This window comes from Candoia aspera, chromosome 2 (assembly GCF_035149785.1).
Source record: "Candoia aspera isolate rCanAsp1 chromosome 2, rCanAsp1.hap2, whole genome shotgun sequence".
In the NCBI taxonomy this organism is placed as follows: Eukaryota; Metazoa; Chordata; class Lepidosauria; order Squamata; family Boidae; genus Candoia; species Candoia aspera.
The window spans coordinates 64,734,065-64,761,948 of record NC_086154.1 but is presented as its reverse complement, the minus strand read 5'-3'; the positions used below and the strand labels follow the sequence as shown (position 1 = coordinate 64,761,948).

Below are 27,884 nucleotides of genomic sequence, written 5' to 3'. Positions count from 1 at the left end.
TATATATCTGAAGGCCTAGGAAGAATTAAATTAAAAGAATAATGTCATTTGCATGAAATAGTGAATGACTAACTTTCCAGCAGACATTAGGATGCAAAATCAAACAATAAAACTGGAATATAGTTGTTTTTCAAGGATCAAATTAATAGCCTGAGGTACAAAATGTAATATTGTACACAGAAAGAAAGGTCAGATAGACAACAGTTCTAAAAGAAGGTATAGAACTAAGTTGAGAATTGAAATAAGGTGTTCTTGCAAAACAGTTTTCCAGAATTAAACATAGAGTGTAATGTGGCAGGAATGTTTTTTTAGTTTTGGATCCTTCAGTATAAAACAGATGTGAGCAACCCACAAGTTAAAGGGTGTTTATGACTTCTAAGCTCTGAATGGAAGCTGTATAATTTTCTGCAGGAAATTAAATCAAACAAGTGCATTTTTACAAACTTAACAATTCTCCAAGTTTCCCCAAATTTGGAAAAAATGGGCTGGAAATTCCTCCTCCATCCACTGTGGTGATGTCATCATACGATTGCCATCATGTCCCCTGTAATCTTTGCTGCCAAATAAATAATTACATTTGTGCCTCCTTCCTCAGCTGCAAAACACAGATGCAGAGCCAGTTTTAGAATGGACTTCCACTTTCAGGAATGAAGGATATAAGAAAAATGAAACACAGTCCATTTAGACCTGTTAATGAACACTGAAAGGAGATGCAATAAACAAGTTATTTCTCAACCTTAGCAGCTTGAAGATATGTGGACTTCAACTCCCAGAATTCCCCAGCCACTCAGGCTGGCTGGGGAATTCTGGGAGTTGAAGTCTACACATTTTCAAGTTGCCAAGGTTGAGAAACACTGCACTAGAGACTGAGTCGCTCTATGTGATCCCTGAATGGATGAGAATATTGAATTAAAGAGTGGACATTGAATTTAATATTAGGAAGCTCAAGTAGCCTACAGCCCTGCCTAGGATTCATGAGTCAGTGTCGCAAATGTCCTTCTTTCCTTTCCACTAGGCGAAAGCAGCAGAGCCTGGAGGCAGAAGAAGCCAAGCAACGATTGAAGGAGCAATCCATCTTTGTAAGTGAAGCTTCAGGAGCTGGGGGAGGGCTGCCCAGTTGTGCAGCTGGCTCCCCCAGGATCTTGGCAGGAGGAAGAATGGGGCACCAAGTCTGGCTGGTGACTTTGGGGACTGACTCTGCAGCCAGGGAGAGGGCAGTGCTGCCCAAGGGCTCTCCCTTGCTCCAGCTTCATGCTAGGTCAGGGCATAACTAGGGCCTTTTGGTGTGGTTGAGGTGCCCTGGGGCTGACGCTGACCTCTCTCCCTAGGGGGAGCAGGAGGACGATGAAGACAGGCAGCAGCCCAAAAAGTCTGAGTCGGAGGTGGAGGTGAGTGCGGCCCCGGGGCACAGCATGCGTTGTCTAGGCAAAAGACTCCCATTGCACTCTGCTAGGCTATTGCTGCATGAGGCTGTGGCTTTGTGTGCAAAGGGAAGGGTAGGCTTCAGTTTGATGGCTGTGATCATGGGGACCAGCTGGAGTTGTATGTTGATGAATGGAGTCTGTGCTTGAGCAGCAAGGTTGGGCCTCGGTTTTATCTTGGGGGAAGCAACGTGTGCGTGTCTCTTCTCTTTGCTACTTATTCATTTCGCTGGAAGCCAGTTTGTTGTGCTGTTGCTCTTTTGTGTTCCTGTGTGCCATTGTTGCTGCTGGGGGGCCATGGGGGCACTTTGTATATGCGTGGCACGTGTCTACTTTGTCACTCTTGACCTGGCAGCTGCATGCAAAGGATGGGGCAGAGAGTTCAGTCTGTATTTATGGCAGCAGGTATATGAAGGGCTGGGCTGTGCTTGACCCTTGTCTCTCCCCACTTCCCCTCGCTCCTGGTAGGAAGCAGCTGCCATTATTGCTCAGCGGCCTGAGAACCCTCGCGAGTTCTTCCGGCAGCAAGAACGAGTGGCTTCAGCCAGCTCTGAGACGCCCCCGCCCTTCAACAGAACAGGTAGGGAGCTTTCACTGTCTCCTACGGTGGAAAGAGAAAGCAAAAATGCATCAGTGGCTTTCAGGGGACCTACTGTAGAAAGTTGGCAGTGAGGGGTTGGAGGCTTATCATCAACACCAGAGTGGCCTTTGTGTTGGGAGGTGAGAAACTGAACTTTGATGTTCAAAGCACATGGAACATCCAGAATCCCTTGGCAATTTCTGCTACGGTGAGAGCAGAAAATGATTGTGGCAGAAAAGGCAGGCTTGGTGCTTGCTGTTATTTGATATAAGGCAAGCAGCCAGTACTTTGACAAATGACAAAACTAACTTGAAAAAGGGATACCATCTAACATAAATAAAAGGATACCAGTCCATTTAACATACAAACACGTTTTGAAACTCACAGTCACAGAATATGGTTGAATCCAGTTATTCCATAGGATTTGTGGAATGTATGTGTGTTGATTTTGAAATTTAGTATATGTGTGTGCATAGGCCTCCATTGTTCCCAGAATGACAAAAATGTCTGTTTGACATCACAATATATCATTATATTGCACCAAGTGTATAAAGGGAGGGGTTTATGTCATGATGTCACAACATACTTTTTTCCACATTTGCTCAGTTTCTTCCCCTCATAGGCACGGTGTGTTAAAGTTACAAAGCATTCGTACCTTGGGTCATGGATGGTATGGGGAAGCATTACTAGGGATGAAAAGGGTTGCTTTATTTATTTACTCTAATATTTAAATACTGCCCCTATCACCAGACTCCCAGTGGTTTACAATCACAAAACAGTAAAACATAAGATCACATAAAATCCAAACTCATATCACAATCCTTGCAAAATGAAAATCAGAACATTTAAAATTAACAAACTATAAACAAGGCACTTAACTTCAGAATGACCAAATAAAATTGACTTTGTCGCTTCCTGTAGACAGTGGTGGGGCCATCTTGGCTTCTGGGAGAAAGCAGTTCTATCATGCGATGGGCAGGGGGTGGTGTGGTACGGCAACTGAGAAGGCTGTAATTGGACAAGAAGCGCAGGGCCAGCAGAGAACATACTTTCCCACAAGCAAGGTATATCTGCTGCTTGGACACAGTTGCAGCCTCTGAGAGGAGGAGCTAAAGTGCAGGTTTTTGATGGTCAGAATGATGATCTGGGATGGCCAATAGCATTAATGCATGTCACAGGCCTTTGAGCTGCTTCTGCAAGAACTAGGAGGTAGGCAGCTCATGGCAGCCATTGTTACTGTACTGTTCCTTTGCACCTCTACTGTGACTTATTCTGGCTCCCTTTGGGTTGACCCCAAAGAATTGAGCAACCACTTCAGGCCCTCCTTGCAATAAGTCAAGAGCCATACTCTCTGAAGTCTTCTGCATTATGCCTTAGGGCTTGGACCTCCGTATTGTCTATTAGGTTGGTTCTTTGGGGACTCAGATGTTAGTTACCTTAGGTACAAATTCATTTCCCATCACTACTTACATCTCCTGCCTCTTGGCTATCTCTTTTCTTCCCTCAACCTTCCTGCATAGCTGCTTAAGCCCTTCACACTGATCCATCTTGGCCCTCCCGTTCTGTAGCCCTGCCTTTGCTTCCCCTTTCCTCCTGCACTGCCACTGGCAGTGTCCTCTCGTTCTCTTTGGCTTCTCAGGGAGCTCCCTTCTTTCCCTGCTACCTGGCCCTGGATTTGGGTATGGATTGCCCAGTGGCATGAGAGGGGGGTGGGTAACGAGTTGGCTGCTGAAGGGAAGACTGACTGTTCTCTTCTGCTTTCTCTGTCTTCGTCCGTCTGTCTGTCTTTCTCTCAGCAGGTCGTCTGCACTGTCCTTTCATAAAGACACCTGACAGTGGGCCGCCTTCTTCCTCCTCTTCCTCTTCCTCCCCTCCACGGACTCCCTTCCCCTATATCACTTGCCACCGCACACCAAACCTCTCTTCCTTCTTCCCATGTAGGTAGCCAGGTCCTGGCTGGGCTTTGGGAAGTTGGTTTGCAGAGGTGGCTCCTTAAGGGACTTTGATCTACCCCCACAGGTTTTTGTTTTTGTTTTTTGCCGTGTCCCATCTCATCTCACCCTTCAGGCATCTCTGAAAGCAGGAACAGGAGCCAGTAACTGTCCTGGAAGCTGGCATCACAGACTGGCTCAGGAAAGCCTCAGGGATTGGCTGGTCTTACTGCATCCTCCTGTGGGCTGGCTACATGCATCATCATAAAATATAGCCCCCGATTTATTGATTTATTTATTGACACCATTTCTGTCTTGCTGCAATCCAGGGACTCTCAGCAGTTTACATAAAGTATAAAACCAAATAAAAAAGCAATACAATAAAAAGCAATAAGACAACCCCACCCAAACCAAAACTACAGACAGTAAAAATTGAGAACACAGATGTCTTGACAAAATCAGGAGAAGGCTCTCCAGAACAACATCGTTTTTCAAACTTCCAAAATATTAGCAAGGAGGGGCCTACCCTGATCAAAACCGGCAGGTTGTTCCACAGCATCAGCCTCCTGGCTTCCGATGAGCGCAGTGGTGCTGGGAAGAGTGAGGTCTTGAATGAGGCTTCCACAGTAACAATCCTCAGGGGTTTCTCCATTCCTTCACCTCCCTCCCCATTAATACAATCTTGGCACATGGGTTGCTCCAGGAATGCTCCTGCATCAGCAACAGTGCCCTACATCCAAGCATTGATTCCCAGGCCAAAGTATGAACACCACCTGGGGCAACCCCAGTTAGGCTTTTGATGTGGATGTCATTTGCTGGAAGCCTAAGTGTATTCATGTAAAGACCGACAGCATCTACATACAGCGTGTCTGTTTGGGCATGGGGGGCTGAGGAAAGATCCCTGTGTAGACTGTGTTGGTGGGGGAAAGCCAAGGGTGGAACTCTTGGGTAATCTGCCCATGTATGGTTCAGGGACCCTGAGAATCTGGCAAAATTGTCTTTTGTCCTGTGGCTTGCTGTGGGCTGTGCTTCCAAAGGCAGCTAAAAAAGGCGTGTACAGTACTGTATGGATACAGCCTATTATTTAAAATATCATTTAGCACTGGGGAAAACTGCAGCTGCAGCCTTGCATTTTCTTAAGTCAGGGCCTTCTCTGTTGTTCTGTGACTCCACAGGATAGATCTGCTCTTTGTTCTCAGTCCCCATCGAAAGCAGAAAATGCAGGGGGCTCGCTGCCCCAGTTTCCAGCATGTTTGTCAGTGAAAAGAAAGGGAGGGTGGCCCTTGTGCTGCAACTATTCTCAGAGGAAGAGAGATACTGGGAGGACCGTGGGCTTCTATTCTCAGCTACAAAATAATATGTTTTGGAGATGCTGTTAGATACTATTTTGGTATCAAGTGAAGGTGCCACATCTTTTCCATGGGCACTTGGAAGACCCTGTGCCTCAGGGGCTTGTGGCTCTTGCCTTGTCCATCCCTCTTGAGTGCCTATGTGGCTCATTCGCAGGCAGCCAGACGGAAACACACCGAAAGGCCTCTGCCTCTGCTAGTAGCCCCTGTGACTCCAGTACGGCCTCCACGCCAGTGGGTGAGCAGATTGAGCGTGCCCTGGACGAGGTGACGCAACAGGATGCTTTAAAAGGTAGGTGCTGCTCCTGTAATCCCCAGTGCTATCCCTGTTCCCGGGTGAATTGGCAGGACATTGGTTTCTTTGCAATCTATCAGTTCACCGATGCCTGGCCCTGTGCCACCTACCAAACACCCCCTCTTGCTTCCTCCCTCTTGCAGACTCCTCCAGCCCAAGCAGTGAGGAGGCAGGCATGGCATCTGCCATGAACTGGGCTCCCCCCAGTGAGGAACAACCAGTGGAGAAAGCAGAAGAGCCTCCTGGGGCTATAGCCTGGCAAAGTCCTGACTGGACAGAACCACAGCCAAGTGGGACTGACCCTGTTGAAGATGTGGTGCTCCCAGAGTCCAAAGAAGAGCCTCTCTTCCCAGCAGCCCCGCCTCCCAAAGAAGAGCCTCAGTTCCCAGCAGCCCCACTCCCTGTGCAGAGTGAGGATGCATTAGATCTGGGCGAGGCCTTTGGTTTTTCACAACCACCTGCTCCCCCCTCTGAGAACATTCTTGACCTGTGGCAGAATGACAGCACTGTTCTGGAGCCCAACCCTCCTGATACCTGGGAGCTCCATCAGGGTGGACCTCCCACTCCAGCCCCATGGGACCTTCGTGATGGGCCTCCCATGCCTGCCCCCATGCTGGTTGAGGTGGATGTCCCTCCAGGGGCACCAGAGCCCCCATCTTCCGCAAGCCTTCCTGAAGATAACCTCTTGAACTTCAATGACCTGCCTGAGCCCCCAGCAACTTTCTGTGATGCAGAGCAGGATGAAGAGCCAGCAAGCATTATTGCTGTTGAAGGGCTGCATCAGATGACGCTCAGCTACCAGCATGCCCTGCAGGAAGCCTCTGGGGTGCACCAGGAGCCCCAGCTGCTCACCAATGGGGAGACTGCCCAAAAGGAGAGCACGCAGGTAAGGCTGACAGGTCTTCAGAACAATTTTGCAAGCATTCCCGTGCCTGCCTTCAGAAGCAGAACGAAGCTCACATGTTGCGCTGTTAGAGCATGGCTTCCCAAGGCACACTTTCACAGACAGGATTCACACCAGACTCAGCTGAAAAGACTTTGAGTGGTTTGCGGTTGACAGTGCTGTGACAGCCCAGTCATTGTCTTAGCATATTGTGTAAACCAGGCCATCACAGTATGATTGAAGCACAAAATGTTATACAAATTAAAGTAGTGGGCTTCATTAGCCTGGATTTAAATTTAGCATTTTCTGTGAACCTAACCTTAAAGTATCTGTTAACCCTGCTCCTGGAGAAGTAATATCTACAGTTTCCTTTCCTGTAAATGAATGAATAGATGGATGAACTCCTATGCAGTCTTAAATGGTGTTTATTCCACTCATGCAAGTTAGTTAATGTTCAGTAATTTTTTACAACCCGTTTGTACAATGAAGGTTGTGAAAGGATGGGCTCCCCATATTTTCAAATGCATGTTAATGAATAACAATCTTTTGTGCAAATAGTAATGATATGGAGTAGACAAGCAGAGATTATGGTTATTCCGTATTCATAAATCAGAAATAGACACTGTGAAGGATAGCGCATGCAACAGTTTGATTTTCTCTTCCAGACCAGTGAGGGCTATTTTAGCCAATCACAAGATGAAGACTTTAACCAATCAGAAGAACCATCTGCTAAAGCTCCTCCTCCAGTGTTCTACAATAAGCCCCCAGGTAGGCTCTGAGATTTATAGGTGGCTTTGGAGAAACACATTCCTTAACCAAAGAACAAGGATTTAATTTAACTGGGAGAAATATACAATTCTGCATTTGATAGGAAAAATATAAAGCACAAATGTAGGATCTGGGAGACCTGGCTTGGCAGTGGTACTTGTGAAAGGAATCTGGGTGTCCCTGTCAGCCACAAGTTAAGCATGAGCCACCAGTGTGAAACAGCTATCCTGAGGTGAATTGACAGGAGGAACACAGAATCTAGATTGGGCTGGGGAATACTGGGAGTTGAAGTCCACACATTTTAACGTTGCCAAGCTCGAAAAACACTGGTCTAGATCATGGGAAATAATTATTAATAAGTAATAGTAATAGTAATAATATATTAAATTTATATGCCCCCTGATTCCCAGTGACTCTAGTCTAATTGTTCCACTCTACCCTGCCCTGGTCATACCCCATTGGGAGTACTGTATCTAGTTCTGGGCACTACTGTTCAAAAAAGACAGTGACAAACTAAAGCAGATTCAGAGGAAGAAGGCTACCAAGATCAGGGAGGGTCTTCAAACCAGCCCCTATGAGGAATAGTTAAAGGATCTGGGCATATTTAGCCCTCAGAGAAGAATGACTGAGGGGAGATATGATAGCAGCCTTCAAATATCTGAAGGGTGGTCACACAGAATAGGGAGTGAACTTACTCTCTATTGCTCCAGAGGGCAGGACCAGAATCAGTAGGGTAAAACTACAAGGTTCAGGCTAGAGATCAGGAAATGTTCCTGACTGTAGGAGCTGTCAGCCAGTGGAATAGGCTGCAACTCGATGTGATGAGTTCTCCTTTGCTATAGGTTTTTAAACAGAAGTTGGATGGTCATTTCTCAGATTTGCTTTAGTGCACTGAACAGGGGTTGAACTAGAGGACCTCTGTGGGCCTTTCCAACTCTGTGATTCTAAGAATAGCTAATTGTGCAGGCAATATGAACACATGCACATAGGCCTTGCAAGGTCAAATTGTCCTAATTGACAGGGAAAGTCTGAATCGAGTTAGGCCAGACATGGAAACAAGGTTTCATGTGTCTGGGGACTTGGAGAACTCTGCCCCATCATGTGGACCACTGCTGCTTCATTCAGGCATGACCACAGCTGTTCTTCAGGCTTCCCCAGCAACAGAGGGAACTAAGAGGTGGATCTGGTGGATGCATCTCCACTGTAGCCTGCTTGGTCAGAAATCCTTAATGCCTGAACACGCTTTAACCTTCTGTCAAGGCATAAAATGGGCTCTCCCGGGAATTCCTGAAATAGAAGCATTAGCGATTTCCTTTGGGAAGGCAAACAACCAGCCTGCTTGCAGCTAATCCATTTTTTTCCTTCATTTTTCCCCCCCTCAGAGATTGACATCACCTGTTGGGATGCTGACCCGGTGCCAGAAGATGAGGAGAGCTTTGGGGGCAGCGTTTAAGGCTGGCTCTCAAGCCAAACTTCTAAACCCTGCACCTAGCAAGCCCAGTGTCTGCAAGCCTGGAGCAACCGCAGTGAGGGCCTGGTGCCTCCTTGCTCCATATTGTAGCCCTGCGGTCCATGGCCTCAGATTGTGCCCTGGCCAGATAGGAAAATCTGGGGGGCTAACTTTTTCCAGTGCGCGCTCTTTCTCTCTCTCTTTCTCTCTCTTTTTCTAATGGTGTCAAATAGGAAACGTGTAAATCTGCCTGGTCCCCTCTTTGTTGGTAGCTTCCCTGCAGACCCCTTTCCTGTTGCCTCTGCCCATGGGGTTTTTTCGGATCCCTCCTGTCCCAATGCCATTTATGCCGTTTGGGTTGATCTCCTGTGGGTGAGTGCTGCTCTTGGGGGAGGATGGGAGGGCCTTTCCTCCTCTCAGACTGCCAGAGCTTTGAGTATTTTGCACGAATTTAAAATAAAATATGGCAATAAAATGGCCCTGTGTGGGCAAGGCACTGGCTTCCATCTCCTCCCTTCTCCACTTGGTCCCCCAAGAACTTGTTCCAGGGAAGCAGAAGCCCTGTCCATGCTGGGTTCCAGCAAATGTTAGCAGCAAGGTATGTTCTTCCCCCATGGCTCGGCTCGGCTCCGTGGCCCTCTGTCTGAGAGCAAGCCTGTTCCAGACCCTCCTCCTCAGGTCTTTGTTTGCCCTGAGAGCCTGGGACAAGGGAAAACTCTGGATGGGCCCCCTTCTCTTTTCTCTTCCCTCTTTCCCACTCTTTCCTCATCCATTCCATGCTTGGTTTTCTTTCCCTCCCGTACAGTAATTGTTTTTTTGAAAGCACAAATTCTGTAACAGCAATGTGCTTATGTATGTTAATAAATAAATTGATTCCAAGCAGGGCAGCTGGCTTTGAAATTCAGGGTGACTTTATTGAAAAGGGGAAAAAGTGGGGGTAATTGCTGAAGGAACACCAGGGGATCAGGAGTCTGGCTGAGTTCTACAGAAAACCATCAAGGGCAAGTTTTTTGTCTGTTTTTATTTCCGGTAGCTTCCTTTTCTCTGCTACCATAAATGGTCAGAAATGTACTTTATAGGAGGGTTGGGGAGGGAGGTTTGTGCAATTTTTAAATTCATGTGGCAAGCAAGCATTCATGTGGTAAGGGAGCACAGAGGAATGGTGGTAAACATCAGTACACAGGGACTGAGCTTGCGGGAAGGTAAAGAATACACCGCTAGGTGGAGCTGGTAATAAAGGAATGCTGTTCTGGAACTTGCTATACTGCTGAACAGAGAGAAGTGAAGCTCCCTGTCTTTGGGGTGGGAAATGAGGGTTTGCTCCACTTTCTACCACAGTACGTGGCTTGCCTTAAAAAGAAGCCACACCCACCTTTCTTGTGCACAGACTCAAGCAGCCAGTACCAGGTTTGTAATAAATCAGGTTCCACAAACTTTATTGTTGTCAAAATGTAACAAACAAAAGATAGGAAACAAAGTTTAGGCCAAGCCAGAGGCCCCCCTTACAGTCAGCACCAACAGAGCCAGTAGTGGGCCCAGAAAAAGGGAAGTGGATGAGATGGGGAGACCAGCCCCAAGCTCGCCCTGGCCAAGAGGTCAGTTGCAACTGGGATCTTTGCACTGTGAAGACTGTGGCCCAGACATGTCTGGAAGGCTTGGACTAAGGGACCTGGCGGCTCCCACAGGCCGAGGGAACAGGCTGCTCAGATCCATGCAGCAACCAGAGTCCCACGCAGGTCACCATATGGCATGCTACACTGCCGTAGTCCTGCCAAATAAAGGCATTGAGACAGGCAGATGCCAGGGCCCAGGCTCATAGCTGTCTCTGGTGCTGAGTTCAGAGTCTGTCCAGCTTGGGAAGATACGTTGTGAGTGCTCTGACTCCAAGTAGAGGCTGGCGCAGGTGGGGCCCTGGCCCGCTGAGCTTGGCAGGTGGAGGGCTGAGCCATAGCCCCGATCCAGGAAAAGGGGCTTATAGCTGGGCGGCTGCTCCTGCTTCTCTGGCTGCTCGTGGCCCAGGAAGGGGGCGTTGATCTTGCGATACAAGCCACGTGTGTCTGTCAGTACTTCGCTATACGGTGGTGGTGGCTCAGCCATCAGCACTGCTTCCTCATAGCATGGAGGCTTAGATGGATCTGGCTCTGCAAGCAAAGTAATCACAGCTATTGAGCGCAAGCAACAGTTACATATTACCACCATGCCCACTGACTGGGACTCCAGTAATAAGCTTCTCTCTATAGCAAAATGAAGTAGGAACAATGGCTGGAGGAAGATCCCCCCTCCTTTCCTTCAACTTTCTTACAGCAAGATCCCCTTACATCTGCAGGCACTGGCGGGATTAGGAACTTACTATCCAGCTTTCCTCTTCAAGAAGCATCCTCACACACGGGGCATCACGAGCCCTGATTTCACCCTCTGAACTATCCAAGAGTCCCTCCCATTTCCACAAGAAAGGAACTGAAATTAGGTGGAATATGGAAGACTAACACTGGAAGACTTAAATCTCTCAACTACAAAAGACAAGTACAGCTACCTTAAGATTTCAAGCCAGCGGCATAAAAACCATATTGGACTGACTGACGGATTACATGCCATCAAGTCAGCATTGCCTCTTCTAGGCCTCCCTCCAAATCTGGCGTGGCAACCCTCTTTTCAACCCCTCAAGAAGCAGCCACAGGTCATTCCGAGGGCATCTTCTGGCTCTTACCATGCCTACAGCTCCAAGGCCTTGGGGGTGGGAGGTGAGGGTGGTGGGGCTCAATGCGGAGTCGGTGGGGCACAGGAATGCCTGGTGGGCTTCTGATGTAACCTCCTCCATAGGCAGGGCCCCCATAGGCAGGGCCCCCATAGCCCTCATAGTGCAAGGGCTCCATTTCCAATGTGCGCAGGTGCTGCTCCCGCAGCCGCTCCTCCTGTCGCCGTTTCATGCGTCGTCGCAGGTAGCTGCAGAAGCAACACAGCAACACAATGAGCCCCCAGATAAGCCAGAAGCCAGCAAAGCAGGTGAGGAAGGTGTAGGTGCCGTGGGACATCACCATCTTTACTCCGGGAACGGGGGTACGGCCTCAGGGATTTCTCTTCACAGGCTCTGAATTAAAAGTCCTTCTTAGGTCCAGCTTGGACGGGAGGCAGAGAAGGGAAAGGGAGGTCCCACTTTTTCAGGTCTCTTCTGCAAAGAGGCAAGGAAAGGCTTACTTCTGCTGACGAAATTGTCTCTGCCTTCCTTGCAACCCACTCATGCTGACAGGGCCATAACTGTCCCTCTGCCTTCCTGGTCCTGTGTCACCCCTTCCAAATATGGCACAGACCGGAGATCCAGTTGCCCCTGTTGGTGCTACCTCAGTCTAGGGCAGCGCCACTGGGAGCTGAGGTCTGAGCGCTGCAGCCCTTTCAGTCACACAGTCTCCTGTAAGCCCTCGGCAGCGGTTGCCATGGAAATGGTTCACCAGATGCGATGACCAACTTGGGCCTTTCACGAAGAAGGAAGAGTTCTGGCCCCTAAAGGAACCCGATGGAGGAAAGGAGAATGCTGGGAAAGTTCGTGGGCACGACCTTTGCTCTTTTCCTCAACTGCCCAAGTTCTTGGATACTTGGGGTGACACGACCAGTAACACCAGCACCCAGCCCAACTTCTTCCCATTGCTAGGTTAGGGCTTTGGGGAACCAATGGCAGTGCTGACAGGAACACTTTCTCTGCAAACAGACAGACAATGCCAGTCAGTGTAAGAGAGATGTACAAGTTTTACATTCACAGAGCCTGTCTTAGATTCACTACCCCCTTTCCTAGTTCACACGAGCATCTCAGTGTAAGTTCACAGAAGGAAGCACAACTGTATCCAGGGTGCAAGCACCACCCCAAAACAAGCATATATTATGGCAGGGTTCACATTATGCAGTTTATGTATGTGGTTTGCTTGGTTCTGGATTAATGTGGTGTGTGAACTTATTTGCTGCATATTACTTACAATATACAGTAGAATGTTGTGTGAACCCAACCACTGCAGCTTATTCGACCTCAGCATGGTACCTGTATTTTCAAGCAGATACGGAGATGAAACGAAAGCCTCTTGCTCAATTGGATATAGGTACTTTTTTCAGTCACTGTCTTCCTCACCCTCAAGCTGCCCCAGGAAGCTAAGTCAGCAATCCAATTCTACCTGGTGCAGTGCCACTACACACCCATTGTCACTTGAGTTCACATAAGCATCTTGGCCAGCTTACGGTCTTCAAGGAAGTCCACAGGCCCCAGTGCTATAACTAATTCCACCAAGATGATGAGTGTCAGGGAGAATATGAGCCAGACCCTCTGGCATGCAAGAGCCTAGGGCGAGAAAAGGGGCTTCAGAAAATTATGGAACATAGATCTACAGTTCTATGGGCAAAGAGGAGAGGCCAACAGAACAGCAAAGTTTGAGCACTAAAATGCTACCTCACCTCTCCTGATGGCATTGGCAGCCAGCTTCTCTGCTCACCAACAACCTTCTACCCACACACTTCACAACTTCACCCTCCAAGCCTGCCTGCCACATGGTATGTAAGTCAAAACTGCCAAGAATTATTCAATGTACTATTCCTATACCCAAGTGGGAATATTAGCACTATTTGTAATGTAGCTTGGTAACAGAGGTGTTAAAGAGGAATTGGACACTTTCATTAGGAAGAACCCCCACTATTGGTGGCATTGTCATTCAGCTCATATTCCCTTCCTTGTTATCCTGAGTTGCTTAGAGCTAAGCTGCTATACTTCCAGCCAAATATACGTGCTATTTTAAAGAATATTTTGGAAAAAGACATTCTCAGCCTATATTTTCAAAAGCATGTGCAGTACAAATAGAGGATTTCTCCAGCACTTGTACTGCAGACAACTATTGGCTTTCCATGGCTCCGGACACTGAGGAAGTGCTATCCCAGGGCCTTCTCTAGTGCGGGATGAATGGCACGATGGTTAAGGGGATACATAGGTGTCCTGAAAATCATACTCAAAGGATGCTCATCAACAGTTCTTCGTCCACTGGAGGGAAGTATCAAGTGGAGTGCCACAACAGTTAATCTCTTCAACATTTTTATTCATTACTTGGATGAGGAGGTACAGGAAATGCTTATTAAATTTGCAGAGAACATTAAACTAGATGGGAAAACAAAAATTTAATGAAAACAAATAAAAAGTTACCCACTTGGGAAACAGGAGTCAAACACATGGGTATAGAATGGGCAATTCCTAACATGGCAATAGTGCTTGTGAAAAATACCTTAGAGTAAGTGACTGAGTAAGAGTCAGCAGTGTTGTGGAGCAGTATAGTTTCCACATTTTAAGAAGAAGTAATTCCACTTCATTCTGCATTGATTAAATCCCATCTCAAGTAACATGTCAAGTTCTAGGCACCACATTTAAGAAGGATTCAGACAAAGTAGAACAGATTCAGAAAAGGGCAATGAAGATGAAAAGGGGAGCAGAAATGATGGCCTTTGATGAGATTGAATTGAGTCTTGAGAAGAGAAGGCAGGAGGTGGGTTATGGTAGCATTCTTCAGATATCTGAAAGAATGTCACACAGAAATCCAGAACCTATTCTTTATTACTCCAGAGTGCAGAACTTGGGATAAAGGATTAAGATACAAGAAGACAAATTCCAGCTGAATGTTAGGAAAACCTTCCAAGTAGTAAGAACAGTTCAATAGTGAAGCCAGTTATCAAGAGACATAATTCACTGGATCTGTTCAAAAAGAGGTTAGGCAGTAATGTGTAGGAATGCTTTAATTTGGATTCTTGCACTGAGCAGAGGGTTGGACCTGATGACCTAAATGAACCCTTTCAACTCTATGATTCTAGTTTTACAATCCCCAGGGCACAGGCTTCTTTAGTGTTTTCCCAACTGGCACCCTCTAGATGTACTGACAGAATTGACAGAATTCCTTTCAATATCTTGTACAGGCACTACACTTGCTACAAAATTGGGTCATTATCTCACCATATTACATGGCTTAATAGTATAACCTAATAGCACAACTAAGTACAAATTCTGAAAATATCATTATGTGAGAGCTGTTTATGTAATAGCTTCTGATAGCTTAATAAAACTTAAGCCAATCAAAAATTAATAATATCAATTAAGATTAAAGCTTTCTGAGAAATTCTACCTATGTGGAAACCTCTTTGTTAAAGTCAGCTCTACCTCTGTTGAAACCTAATGAAGTCCACAGTCCAACTGTGGGTGGGATTAGAGACAAATGCAGGTGAAGTTCTGACTATAAGGCCTTAGAACTGGACAGAAAGACAAAACTTGGAAAGTGCCCAAAGATCCACATTGGGCAAGTTAATCTGAGACCTCAGGCAGCCTTTAGGCTATTAGCTTCCCTACTTGAGACATTCCAACAAATTCTGGAAACCAAGTAGGTTTCTACTTGTTGACAAGTTTCCATAAAAACCGGGAAAGAGTCTGAACACTGATCTAACCCACAGTTTTGCACTTACAGAAGCCAAATGGATGTCTGTACAAAACCCACAAGCAAAACTGAATGCAAGGTTGCATTTGTGCCCACCAACAGGCGCTGGGAGGCATACTGCAAAAACACCTAGCTTCTTCTGTCTCTTCAAATGCAGCAGCTCATATTCCCCACTTGAAGCATCAAGAGATCAATCATATCAAAAGAGAACTATTCCCTTACCCCAAACTTTACTACCACTGAGGTTAAACTATCCCCAAATCATCAGAACCCAAATCAGTCCATAAAACTGAAAATGTGAACTGGCTTCAGTCTTGTATATGTCTGCAGTATTTCATTTTTGCTAGCATCCTCATGGCTTACAAACACAATTTTAAACTGACAAACCAAGATTACGTAATATGTTATCTTAACAATTAAGGTATACACAGTTTGTGATGAGTGGTATTATTTAAGAACAGCTTCATTAATTTGGACCTTTCCAAAAGTGTTGGGATGGCATCTTCCAGAATTCCCTGCCAACACATTTATGTTTTTACATTATAAGGTGAGCCAAATCAATCTGTAGAGCCAGACTACATACAGCTAGAAAGCAGACCACAGAACAGTTTCTGTCCCAGCAAATTCTTAAGTGTCAACATTTCCTGGACTTAAACAGTATCCTATCTAGTTTGTAATTCTATATTTTGCCAACTTTGTGATTCTCCTGTGAGTCCTTTCTACATGTTATTCTCATTCTTACAGTACAGTAGAGCAAAGTATTAAACCTCCATCTGGACTAGAATAAAATATGATCTTACTTGCCTTCAGCAAATGTTACCACCCAATAACATTTATTTAGTCAGACTGCAAGTAAATTGGATAGACAGATAGACAGAAAACAGATGGACAAATATTCCTGTTTTGTATAGTAGATATGCAGCAAATTGCATAATTTAGTTTTCTTTGTCAAAGAATATGAGCTGTCCTTGTTAAAACAAGCCTCACTCTTTGCTTTTATTTTATGTAAATACTGGTTCGGCATATTGCTCTTGTCACCACAGTTTTTGGGAAAAGCAGAGTTGCAGTCACATTCTAAGTGCAGAATGTCACGAACTGAGGCAAAGGCAACATCTTAATATCAGAAACAGCTTGTTTCTGTGATAATATTCGATGCTAATAAAACACAAGAGAGCTTATAAGATTGTCCTGAATATTCTGCTCTAGAATAGAGGGACAGGACAGTCCCAAATAATATAGGCTAGAACAAGATAAAATACACACACACACATACACACAGAGGGGAGAAAATATTGTGTGACCAGTTCTGGGCATCATAGCTGAAAAAGTACAACAAATTGGAGCAAGTCCAGAGGAGGTTAGAGGTCTGGAAACCAAGCCCTGTGAGGAACAGTTAAAGGGCTGGGATATGTTTAGCCTACAGAAGAAGAGACAGGTGACGGGAGATATAACAGCAATATTCAACTACCTGAAAGATGTCACATAGATGCACTTATTGTCTAATGCCCCAGAGGGTAGAACCAACAGGTTAAAACAACTGAGAGCCATTTCAGGCTAGACATCAGGAGGAATTTCCTGATTGTACGAGCTGGCAGCCAGTGGAACAGGCTGCCACATGAACTGTTCAGTTCTCCTTCATGGGAGATCTTCAAATACAGGCTGGATGGTCATGTGACAGAGATGCTGTAATGGGTCCTGCTCTCAGCAGGGGATTGGTCTAGATTGCCTCTGTGGCATCTTCCATGAAAAAATTCCAACTACAGATACCATAAAACATCGGTCACTGCAGGATGCAAGACTTGTTGAATTTTTAGTTGATCCAGGATTAAGTTCTTAACAGTACATTTGCACGTAGTGTCATGAGCATGAAAGCTTTTCCAAAATAACATCAGCAGTTGCTTTTACATTCTACTGAATTTAGGAGTTCAGGAAAGTAGCAGAAATATTGTTGCCAACAGAGAAGGCTAGGATAGCTAAATTTAACTCATCTGTAGATAATACATATTCCTGTGTGCTTTAATTCTTTGTAAATATGGATTTTTAAAAACAGTTTGTTAGGAATGCTCAATGTTGTGTAAGAAAAAGAGACTCTTCCAACAGGAATTCTGCAAAAATAAGAATCCAGTACCTCTCCTCGCACCCCACCTCCAATTAAAGGGGACGCCTGTACTGGGCGCTGCAGATTCCAGCACTAAATCACGACCATAAATGTCAAAGCTTTAGCACATTTTGGCACAGGTTCTTCCTCAGCATGAATCTAGCCTAATGCAAGGCTGATATCAATGGGAAGCAGTAGAAAATGGCTGTGGCTGGTGGGGGAGTTAAAAGCAATGCATCAAAAGACTAGCCCACCTGAACAGCTTTGCCTCAAAACACAGGCGGCTAGCCAGAGATAACATCCCATCAATCCATCCAGAACAGAGGCCTCTGACCTACAGCTGGAACTTCTGGTGGCTCTTGATAAGGGCACTTCCTTTCTTCTCCTTTGTAAAGCCTGAACTGTGTGTCCGCCTGGCATGTTGGTCCAGTTTAGCTTCTGACACAGGGTCAGAATGAAGGCTGGTTTTGGAGATAAGGTGCCTTTACAGCTCATACATTTCTGGGTTGCCTTGATGCAGTTATCTTGAATCCTCAATCCCTGCTCCAGATTCTTCTTGTGGCTTTCCCTCACATACAGTATTAGCTTTCTTTATCCATGCCTGTCATTCTAACCGTCCTTGTGCAGAGGCAAGGAAATTAGATGCCTTCCCAGATTTGGGAGGAGTGGGGGAGTGAGGGATAGGTGTGTGGACCTCTAGACTGAATGGGAACTCTAACAACCCCTCACTCTTACTTCGGAGACTGCAGTGGTGATGAAACCCTTGCCTTGAATTTGAGATGTGTCAGATTCAAGGCAAAAACTCAGCAGAAAGACGCTGTTTTTTCAACCTCACCACTACAGCATACGTATATATTAAAGTCTCCTTCAAGTCAGGCTTGATTCCTAGTGATTTCATGGAGACAACCATGTATGCATGTACAGGATTAATTTAAGAACTCACTCCTGCTGCATGGGAAGTCAGGGAAGCTCTTGGCAAAGCTCACAACCAGCCCCTTAAAAGGATTCTCTCAGAGCGCCTGCTGTCTCCAAGGGAAGGTGATGGAGCTCTGCTCTGCTCCCCCAATTATGTAGTAGTGCAGCCTCGGAGGTTAAAGGTGGTTGCACACTTTCATTGCTTTCCATATTCCTGGAGCAAGTGGAGAACAAATGTTTCACAGCAGAAACTAAATCTGGAACCACAGGTTTAACCGTAAAGACCACATGCTACAAAGAGGAATTAAAGATCCACAGCTTAGTGTGGAAGAGCAGGCTGCTTAGCAAAACTGCAGGCACCTGTGCTGCCTTCCCCCCAGAGTCAGCACGGCAGAGTTGCCCATAAAGCTGCAACCTTGGCACAGGTGTGGGAGGGGAATGGAGGAGATGTGTGCTTTGGACCTCTGCAGCCACCAGCAGACAGAGTACGGCAGCCAAAGGAAGGAAGGTATTTTTCCTTCAGAAGGAGTGGATGGACCAAAAGAGAGGAAAAGAAGTGCAGCAGCCCAGCAAGACAAAGCACAATGTTAAAAAGGGCATTAGCAGAAGAAGAGATCTCAGAGAGGGGACCTAAGGCAGAAACGTTGATGCATACTAGAAATAGTATAGAGCATAGTAGATAGGTAATAGTAATAGAATAGTAATAGTAATTATAGTAATAGTATAGAGAAGAATATAGGAAGCACTCACATATCACTTTTATGTTTGTTTTTACAAAATAAAACATCTCCCCAACCCTTATAGGGAGATATAGAGAAACCACTTGTCCAGGGTCCAGGGTTCCCGTGTCTCTTTTGAGTCTGGGTCAGTCTAATTGGGTACAGTTTAGAAAAGAACCCATGACAGTATGGATACAGTATACAGAAATGTGTCTTGGAGAAAGAAGCATCAGGGTTGAGAATGGGCCAGACCCCTCAATGTCGTTCAATCTCTCTGCTCCTGGAGCTTAAAAATGGAATACAATGAGAATTCCTCCCCCCCCCCACTCCCAAAGCTTCTTTTCTACTAACTTAGAGCTCTCCCAAACACAGCATCTGGACAACTCAAGGCTGGAGAAGGTACAGCTAGCAAAACCTCCTGGCCTCTACTCAGAGAAGGCAGCTGGACCTAAGTAGGGACCCTCCTCCTCCCCCGCCTCATTTCCACACAACCGCTCACGATCCGTAATGCATAGAGACTAGCTCTTCGAATAGTGGCTCAATCTACTGTTCTACCGCTGTCACCCACGCTTAGAGCCCCCTCCTCTTAGGTGCCCGAGACACACGCGAAGCACCGATCCTGGATTTCTTGCCCCGCGAACAAGCGGCGTTTGCGCGCGCGCACACACAACGCAGTGCCGAGCGCGCGCTCCCACAAGCAAACGAGAACGCGCTAGGCTTTTCTCTGCTGCCTCCCATCCCCCGTTGACTTCCTCCCCCATAAACTGCCAATAGCCACCTGGCAAGTCCATTGCCAGCCACGGGAAATGCTGCCACGTTCCCCGGCTGTGCCAAGTTCCCAGGTGCCCAAGCACCAGGAGGCAATAAAGCTCCAATCCCAGATGGTATTCCGAGTCGCCTCACTCGGGGGCGCGGGGGCCAGGAAACCGCTCCTACGGCTGACATGTTAAGGGGCACCGGCACGTGGAGAGTCGAGGACAGCCTCGGGGAAGGGTGGGGGCAGAGAAGAGAGCAGGAGCGCAGAGCCCTAGGAGGACGGTGCCCGCGCTTCCACCACCTTTCTCGCACTGGAACAAGGTCGTTCTCCTCACCGTTTCTTCCAGCGCCGAAATCAGGGACTGCTCGTAGGAGCCCCATATCTGGATGGCGGCAGAGCCATCCCCCAGCCTTCAGACCAGCGCGGCAGGCACGCAACCTAGCAGAGATTAGGGAGCGCGGGGGCCGGCACGCTGGCTCGCTCTCGCCTTGCCCATGGCCCGCCGCCGCAGCCTCCACGCGGGCGGTGCCGAGCTCTCTCTTTGTCCTCTGCGCTGCAAGCGCTCACGCGTCTCTTTCTTTCTCTGGCTCCTGCCTAGCTCGCTCCCCGCCGCCCCGCCTACTGGCTCCTCCCTCGGCCGCCACCGGCAGTTTCCAGTCTCTTCCTGCCCAGTTTGGGGGGCTTTCCTCGGAGAGATCCCGCGGCCCCACGACCTTTGGTGGGGAGCAGCAGGAATGGCCTCGAACCGACCGATCCACCTGGCAGCGACCCACGAGCCCCGCCGCGAGCCTGGGCGATGATCCCGGGGCTCCCGATTGGAGATTCCTGCCGAAATTTGCTTGGTTCCCTTAGGATCTTTTTCCCCGATCCAGGCGGGCCTGTCGTTTAGTCAACGTCACGAATGTGGCCTCCCTGGACACGGGTAGCGCGCCAGGGCAACGGGGGAAGGGGGGCGCCACAGCGGAAAAGGCTTCCTACAATAATCCACGAGGCTTGATTTCAGCCCCCACAGAGAAATCCGTGCTCGCTCTCCTTCCCCGCTTTCCGAGCCAAGAATAGTCCCTGGAACGGAGGTCTTGATTCATAGCCGCCTTCTCCTACCCGCCCAGCTCCGCCGCCCTACACACAGACGCAGAATGAGATCTATTCCTAGAGTCTGTGCCGCTAAATAGATGAACGCTTCGGGGGAGCGGGGAGCGCTGAAACTAGGGGAAGCCCTATCACCTGAACGGGCACGGGCCTCCAGATGAGTATGCCACGCATAGGCTGTTGATCATTGGCTAATCTCAGGCTGAACTCTGAAAGCCTCAGAATGAGGAAAATGTTTGTGCAGAGGTGGTACCTCTTCCCTACTGTGTTCCTTAGGAAGCCAAGTTAGCACTATCCATGCACAAGCAGGACATCAGCAAGCTTGGGAGAATCCCTACCTGTGCTAAAATACAACCACACAGCTGAGAAAAAGCCACCTATGCAGGCAATTGTCAAAACCGCCCAATGAAGTCCAAGCATGCTTAGCGGCCACACAACGCTGACCAGGAGAGAGAGGGTTTTCTGTGAGAAAAGGATACAGTGAGGATGGCTGAAACTCTCAAAGGGCATATGGCACCAAACATACTTCCTTACTGATCCCACTTGCAACTTCTTAATCTGAAAAGGCTTCAGCAACTACTTTTGTACTATCTAAAGAACTGGGTGAAAGATGTGCTCGTCTTTCTCTCCTTAAAATAGTGTAAGAAGAACCACTAAAACTAGTAGAGCCAAATGCATTACCCCTGCCTTACCAGTTTTCCTTTCAATCAGTGGATCCCAGTGCAAAAGAGAAGGAGTGGCTGTAGCAATGGAGTCTCTCTGAAAATGAAAGGGCAGTTCTTAGTCTGGCTTTCCCATCCTACCTTCAGAGTAGAACAAATAAGGTGTCCTTTAACCCTGCTTCTTCCCCCTTACAATGCACAACAGAGTTTGGCCTTTATCCAAGAGTACACCACCACATAATATGGAATCAGATTATAGAGTAAGTGCAGGTAGTCCTTGTTTAGCAACTGTTCACAGTTATGACAGCGATGAAAAAGTAATTTTACAGCCAATCCTCGCATTTATGACTACCATAGGTCTGTAAAGCAAAAGAAAGCTGAAGTAAGATCATTAGCACAGTTGTGGTTTCACTTAGTGACTGCTTCATTTAATGACTGAGTTGTTGGTCCCAACTGTGGTCATTAAACAAGAACTACCTGTTTGAGTGGCTTGGGAGCTGTTGGCTGCGGCTCATGGGAGTTGTAGTCCAACATACTTAGAAGGCCCCAATTTAGGGGAGGATGTGTTAGCCCCTAAAGATCTCCCCCACCCTTAGGTGAGTCCATCGTGATGCCCTAAGGAATTGCCTACCCTATGGTTTTACAGATGGGCGGAGCCAGCAGCCTGCTACCTCCCCTCATCCATGTGTTCTCGGCAGAGCTGACAGCTGCCATTCCTGACTGCTGAGAAGGAACGACAATGCGGCCTGCAGGCCTCTCTGTGCTGCTGCCATGGCGACAGAGCCTGGAGAAACATAGAAAACCACCCCTCAGTAGTTGCTATTGAAAAGTGTCGTGCTTGCTTGGCAAAGCCTTGGAAAGCGAAGCTGTCACAGGCCTGTCAAGGAGATTTAAGGGGGCAGATTATTTTGCAGGTCAGTATGGGGCAGATACAAAGCAAAGGCATTGGGACCTGATTTAGCATCATCTAAAGGAACAGAAAGTGAAGACCTATGACCAGTTTAAAGAAGTAACAACTAACTGAAGACCAAGGACAGCCAGGCTGCCTGTAACATTTGGCTGCTTCCCTGCTTCCCTGACACAGTAAATATTCTTGTGAGAGCTGACAAATACCTTCATGAATGTGGATGATGCACATTGCACGAAGCTACCACGCTTCTAGATGGGAGCCTTATCAGTTTATTAGCCTGAAGGTCCTGGATCCCCCCCCTGAAAAAAAATGGAGATCAGGCCCAAATGCCCTGTCACTGGAGATCTGTGACTATGCTAGCATTTCTGGACAGTGGACCTCCTCATATTGATACAGCAACCAAAGTTCCCTGCCCGAAGGTCTTTCCTGCCCTCCTGTCTCCCTCTTCGTGCTTGCTGCATCCTCTTTCTGTTGACGCTGGCCCAGCTGCTGCCCTGTGCAATATCCCTCTTGTTTCTCATGTGCTAGTTACATGGCTGTTTCCTGACTTGCATCAAAAATACTATTATTAAAAGTTTCCATCCTTTGTGGTGGAAAGGTAGAGGTCAGCCAGCCAGTGCTGCCAATGCAGGTTTGCAAAACACAGATCAAACTGACTCTTTATGAGTCTTTGGAACTGGCCAATACTGGGGATGTCTGCCACTGCCAACTTGGGGCTCCCCAGCAGTGTGAATGAGAATGGTGCAACAAATGCTTACATGTTCAAGTGGGGAGCTGTATTAAGGAAGATGGCATGCATTCTCAGTCTGGGCCTTCCAATTTATTGGATAAAAGTGCTGACCTATGCCACCTTTGTCACAGGCTCCTTTCATGAAAGAGCTGCCTAGGAATCTCAAAAAGGTCCGTACTGCATGGGACAGAGCAAATGGCTCCTTGTCGTGAGTCAGCTCTTTTGTGTTGTGGGCATTGTCCCCTGTGGAATGTGACCCAGAATAGCACTTCCTCTGTGTGGGTAGGAACTGAGACTTACTCAGCATCATCCACAAACCATTGTTTTCCTGCTGGAACAGCCACTTGTGGATGCCCATTTTTCAGCAAAAGTGGCTTAGTCCTAGAGGTCTTTAGCCTATTTTTCTGTTTTTACTCATATAATTTAGGAACACTGAGAAATGTTTACACCATCTGGTAACACATAACAGCCCAGGTTAGAGTAAATATTATATGATAAGCTCTCTGCAATGTCAGCTATTGAAAAAAGCAATGTGTCACCCTTTGAGAGATCATCTTGGGCCCAGTTTACTGCTGTATTTTCTCCTACAAACCCTTGCTTCCCTTCAGACAAAGTGGAACAGAAGTCTCCTATGACACTTGAAGCATTTGTATCTTTGTATACCATTGGCTGCTCAGCATGGGCAGCAGAGATGATGGTACTTGGAATGGGAGGCCATTTGGACCTGATTATGATATAACACCAGGCCTGCACTTTTACCTGCATTGCTTCTGCTGAATGGATAGGTGAAGGGAAAATAGGACTAAGACACAGGGAGACAGTGGGTTGGATCTAGGTTTTCTCATGTGGACCACAGAACCAATGAAATGAATGGGACAAGACTGATGTAAGTTCTGTTGATTCAATTGGTCTACCCTAAGCATGATTAAGTCTGGACCCACCCAGCATATATAGAGCACTGCATCATCTCATATTTTGGATTTGGCTTGTGGAATTCTGCTTGGCACTGCAGTGCTTGTGACTGCAACTTTCTCATGCTTAAAAATCAGGTTTGCTGCTAGAGACAGCTTCACTGCATAAACCAAGGCTAGAACTGAGAAAGGGGAGGGAGCATCCAAGAAAAAGTGCTGCTATCAGCCATGTGTGCTGTGCAGGATGAAAAGTGTTTCCTAGCAACAGCTGAGAGCATCGCTTGCCCAGCAAAGGAACCTCCTACAGCTCATCCCAGGAAAGCAACACATCAGGTTGCTGCAGGGACACAAGGGTAGTACAGCTGAAGTCCAAACAGAAGTCAGAGCAGAGAGACCATCCTTTGAGATACCATTAAATGAGGATTATTCCCAGCCCTTCAGCATAGTTGACAACACCATTTGTTCAGCCTTAGAATCTGCACATCTTCATTTTAATCATCTGAATCGTGACTTTAGTACTTGACCTCATTCCAAACATGACAATAGAGAAAGCTGGGTCAGACCTATTTGGCAGTCTCCTGCAAAACGGCTGTGGTTGAACCTGTTGTAGACAATCCAATCAAGCGCCCACAGGTAGCCTTCCCCAACTGGGTGCTCTCCACAGGCACCCTTTGAATTTATGGGAGTGGCTGATACTTGTAACAGTCCATCCTGATCCTGAGGCAGGACATCATTTTTCCCCATTGTGTTTATGAAAAATCACAATGGCTCTAAAAATATACCAAAACACTTTTGACACATTTGGCACATTCTTTCTGGAAGCAGCTTGTTTCAAACTCAATTGTCCAGTATCCTGTGCATTGCATCTTTGTACCTCCCCAAGGACAGGAAGCATTTTGGAGGGTGCAACGACCATATTGTTCCAGTGACAAGCAACACTATAAACCAAAATGAGTGGACCTACAGGCTTCCCCCCACCTTTAAGCCCCCAGTATGCACACAACATATTTCATTCATACCTACAGATACACACTTCTTTCTCTCTTCCCATTTCCTTTTGCTTAAGTCCCTTCTACTCTGTGGGTGTAGAGATCTGTACTTTCCCAGAGCTGTTATTGTTGCCATTTCACACCGTACTTAGTGTGTGAAATGAGAGCTTGTCTTACTTCCACATGTTGACTATTGTTCAGGGGTGGTCTGTCCGTATAGGTAAACTAGGTGGTGCCTAGGGTGACAAGTTAAGCACCCCCCATCTGGAGAAGAAAAATCAAGTAATAAAGAAAATGGGGTTGGGGTAGGATCATTGATTGCATGGTTTGCCTGTGGCAGCCGATTAAGTAGGGCACCAAATTTCAAGAAATATGAAACACTGTTAGCTGTTAGAAGCTCAGAACTGAAGATCACTAACAAATATGATCATATATTGATATAATATATATTCAACAGATATATGACAATAAAGCCTAAGGATAATTATTTCTTGGGACAAAATTATTTTAGTTCTAGTTGTTTTCCTCAGTTGGCATTAGTTAGATGAGAGCCGATTTCCTTCAGAATTGTAAGTACGTTGCTAATATAGAGTCATGTTGAGCTGTTTGCAGATTCCTTGCTGGATACTGTACCCTTCGCACTTTCTTATGGGTACACTTGATAACTGTCTTCTCCACTATTTCCCAATATCCTTTGAAATCTTCTGAGCAGGTATTGCTTTGAGTGTCACTGTGCTTTTCAGGGTGAGAAAGAAGATATGGAAAAGTGGAGACTTTTCCAAGGTGATGACCTCTGCCTACAAAAACTCATTTGGCCAGTTCACTGAGCTAATGTAAAACGTTTACCAGGAAGGCATTTAGATAACTGTCCCACTGCTGTGCTTGCAATGTCCTCCCCAGGGACATTGCAAGCACAGGATGGGCTTTCTGATCATAGCACTCTTTCACTGAAAATTATTGTGTTCTAACTTGGAGTATATTAGTTGCCACAACAGCCCTTTGACTAAGAGGTGAGATTATATTTGGCTGAGAGATGAATGACCAGTTTAGTGCACCCTTAACCACAGAAATGGGTGAATAAGAGAAGCATGGGGGTGGGGAGGGGGAGTCAGGATACTTGGGGTATGCTGTGCTTGTTTTGCATGATGTCCTTGCCTCAAACACATGGTTATACCATGCTGAGGACATGCTAAATGGTACCATATTATTTTTGAAGGTACGAATTCCTAGGTTAAGTTCTTAATCTACTCCCATGTAAAAAGAAAGTGCAGGGAGGGTAGATTGAATTTTTGGAGAACTATTGCCAATTAGGTCAGACAATACAGATGTATAATATAAAGTAGATTGATTTCTGACATAGTTTGTTGAATCAGGATAAAGCAGCTTCCTGTGCTGAATCTCATCACACATATGATGCATCATGGCCACTGCAAGTATAATATTGTGGCCTTCTAAGAAAGGTTTGGTAAAGAGTAATGAATGATTAAATACAACAATGCAATATTGTCTTGATTACTAGTTGCAGACAGATGGCTTCTCCCCTCCCTCCTAAGCTGGCAGGGCACAGGTCCCAAAGTTGGACTCTGGAGTCAGATCTCCACTCTTGTTGGTTATGCCAAAGCTCGACAGTTGAGATTATCCAAAGGATTTTTTGCCTAAAATGCCCCCTTTTCCTGCTACTGGGGAAAAAAAAAAATCCTCCCACCTCTGCCTGTTTCTATAGCAACAGTTCCCAAGATAACAAACTGCACTTACCAGTCTCCTGCAAAGAAGTGCAAAAAATGTGGCTGGGAAGATGCAGCCCACAAGCTCCAGATCATCCCCTGGAAAAAAAAAAAGGCCAGAGAAGCACAACGAATCTTTATCTCAGCCAACTGTTTGCACTGAGCCTTTGAGTGCCCAAGCCACATAATCTTGATTTAATGCAATAATGAACAACCTTTTTACAGTCAGGGGCCTTAAAAAAACCAGCTACAGAAGACCACAAATGGATAGAATCTGTTACTGAGAGGTTTACCAAATGGGCAGAGCTGTGATATTTGGTCCCCCTTTCTTTTTTGTGGTTTTTGGGGGTAATGGTTGGGAAGGTTTCTTCTTATTTTATCACCAAATTATAGATAATGGTAGAGTTGCTATGGTGAGGCTGGGTGGCCATATAAATCAAACAAATAATTATTCTGTATTGCACCTTTGAATTGTGTGAGGACAATCTTGAGAGCCTCCAGGGATGCTGAAAAGGAGGGTGCGGATTACACATACTGGGTTTAATGAGTCCATTCTCAAAAGACCTTGGACCAGGCTCTGTCAGAAAGGGGGAGGTAAGCAGGTGCAATCCAAAGGAAGTTCAGCAGCATTTCTAAAGCAAGCTGAGTTCAGCGGGATCAGAGTTTTAGTCCCAGTGATCCCAACAGTCTTGTGACCGACCTGATTTTTTGGCCACCTGGTCTGTCTTTTGAGCAACTGTCAATGGAGAAGTTCCAGCTTTCTTGTGTACAGCTAAAGCTTGCCCTAAAACCCACCACGTACATGAGGTGAAAGAAGCAACCTTTTGAAGCTCCTGACTTGTCCTTTTGTAGCTCCTCAAATTTTTGCAGTCTGAACCCAGAGTTTGGCCTGGAAATAGCTCAGTCAAACAAAACATAGCTAGATCTGTTTTTGATGAGCAGTTTTTGAGCAAAAACACTGAACTCTTGAAGTCTTTCCTTGGAAGGTAAAGCACCATAAAAAGAAAGGAAAGACCTTGCTTCCTGCTGCTCAGTTAGTTACCAAGCAAGGAGACCAATCTGGTCCTCATTTTTTCCATCATCTTTTTTTTTTCAACCGCAGGTGGCGGATTTGAAGTCGGTATAAATGGTTCCAGATTCAGCAGACAGCCTTCCACCCCACGTAACTGTTCCCGGTTGGAAGGAGGAGCTGTAACTGGGAAAAAAGCTGAGTTGCTAAGCGCCGAGTTGGAGATGGGTTGGAACGACCCACCCAGATTG

General features: G+C 46.5%; 2 protein-coding genes across 5 annotated transcripts in view; one reads left to right on the top strand and one right to left on the bottom strand.

Moving 5' to 3' along the window:
* Positions 1-9,577, top strand: part of DBN1 (drebrin 1) — a 43,258-nt gene extending 33,681 nt beyond the window's left edge. Inside the window, exons 8-14 of one of the 2 annotated variants that reach the window (XM_063292072.1) lie at positions 1,016-1,079; positions 1,329-1,388; positions 1,890-2,001; positions 5,439-5,573; positions 5,720-6,462; positions 7,125-7,227; positions 8,610-9,577. In XM_063292072.1, the coding sequence (XP_063148142.1) occupies positions 1,016-1,079; positions 1,329-1,388; positions 1,890-2,001; positions 5,439-5,573; positions 5,720-6,462; positions 7,125-7,227; positions 8,610-8,680 (1,288 nt within the window). In that variant the 3' untranslated portion in view covers positions 8,681-9,577. The remainder of the gene's footprint in view (positions 1-1,015; positions 1,080-1,328; positions 1,389-1,889; positions 2,002-5,438; positions 5,574-5,719; positions 6,463-7,124; positions 7,228-8,609) is intronic. The other variant, XM_063292074.1, reaches the window with a different exon arrangement.
* Positions 9,578-10,085: 508 nt separating this feature from the next.
* Positions 10,086-20,265, bottom strand: PRR7 (proline rich 7, synaptic). 3 transcript variants are annotated; one of them, XM_063292071.1, is made up of 4 exons: positions 19,944-20,262; positions 11,713-12,370; positions 11,385-11,620; positions 10,086-10,818 (listed from the first exon to the last, which is right to left on the bottom strand). In XM_063292071.1, the coding sequence occupies exons 3-4, from the start codon at positions 11,602-11,604 to the stop codon at positions 10,430-10,432; spliced, it is 609 nt and encodes a 202-aa protein (XP_063148141.1). In that variant the 5' UTR covers positions 11,605-11,620; positions 11,713-12,370; positions 19,944-20,262; the 3' UTR covers positions 10,086-10,429. The 3 variants fall into 3 exon arrangements, with proteins under 3 accessions (XP_063148141.1, XP_063148139.1, XP_063148140.1); XM_063292069.1 differs by having other exon boundaries at positions 11,385-12,370; positions 19,944-20,265; XM_063292070.1 differs by lacking the exon at positions 11,713-12,370 and having other exon boundaries at positions 19,944-20,261.
* Positions 20,266-27,884: the final 7,619 nt, after the last annotated feature.

Coding starts and splice junctions, on each gene's coding strand:
- PRR7 (XM_063292069.1), bottom strand. CDS start 11,715: ATGGTGATGTCCCACGGCACCTACACCTTCCTCACCTGCTTTGCTGGC. Junction 10,819..11,384: donor GCCTTGGAGCTGTAGGCATG/GTAAGAGCCAGA, acceptor CTTTGCTTGCAG/AGCCAGATCCATCTAAGCCT.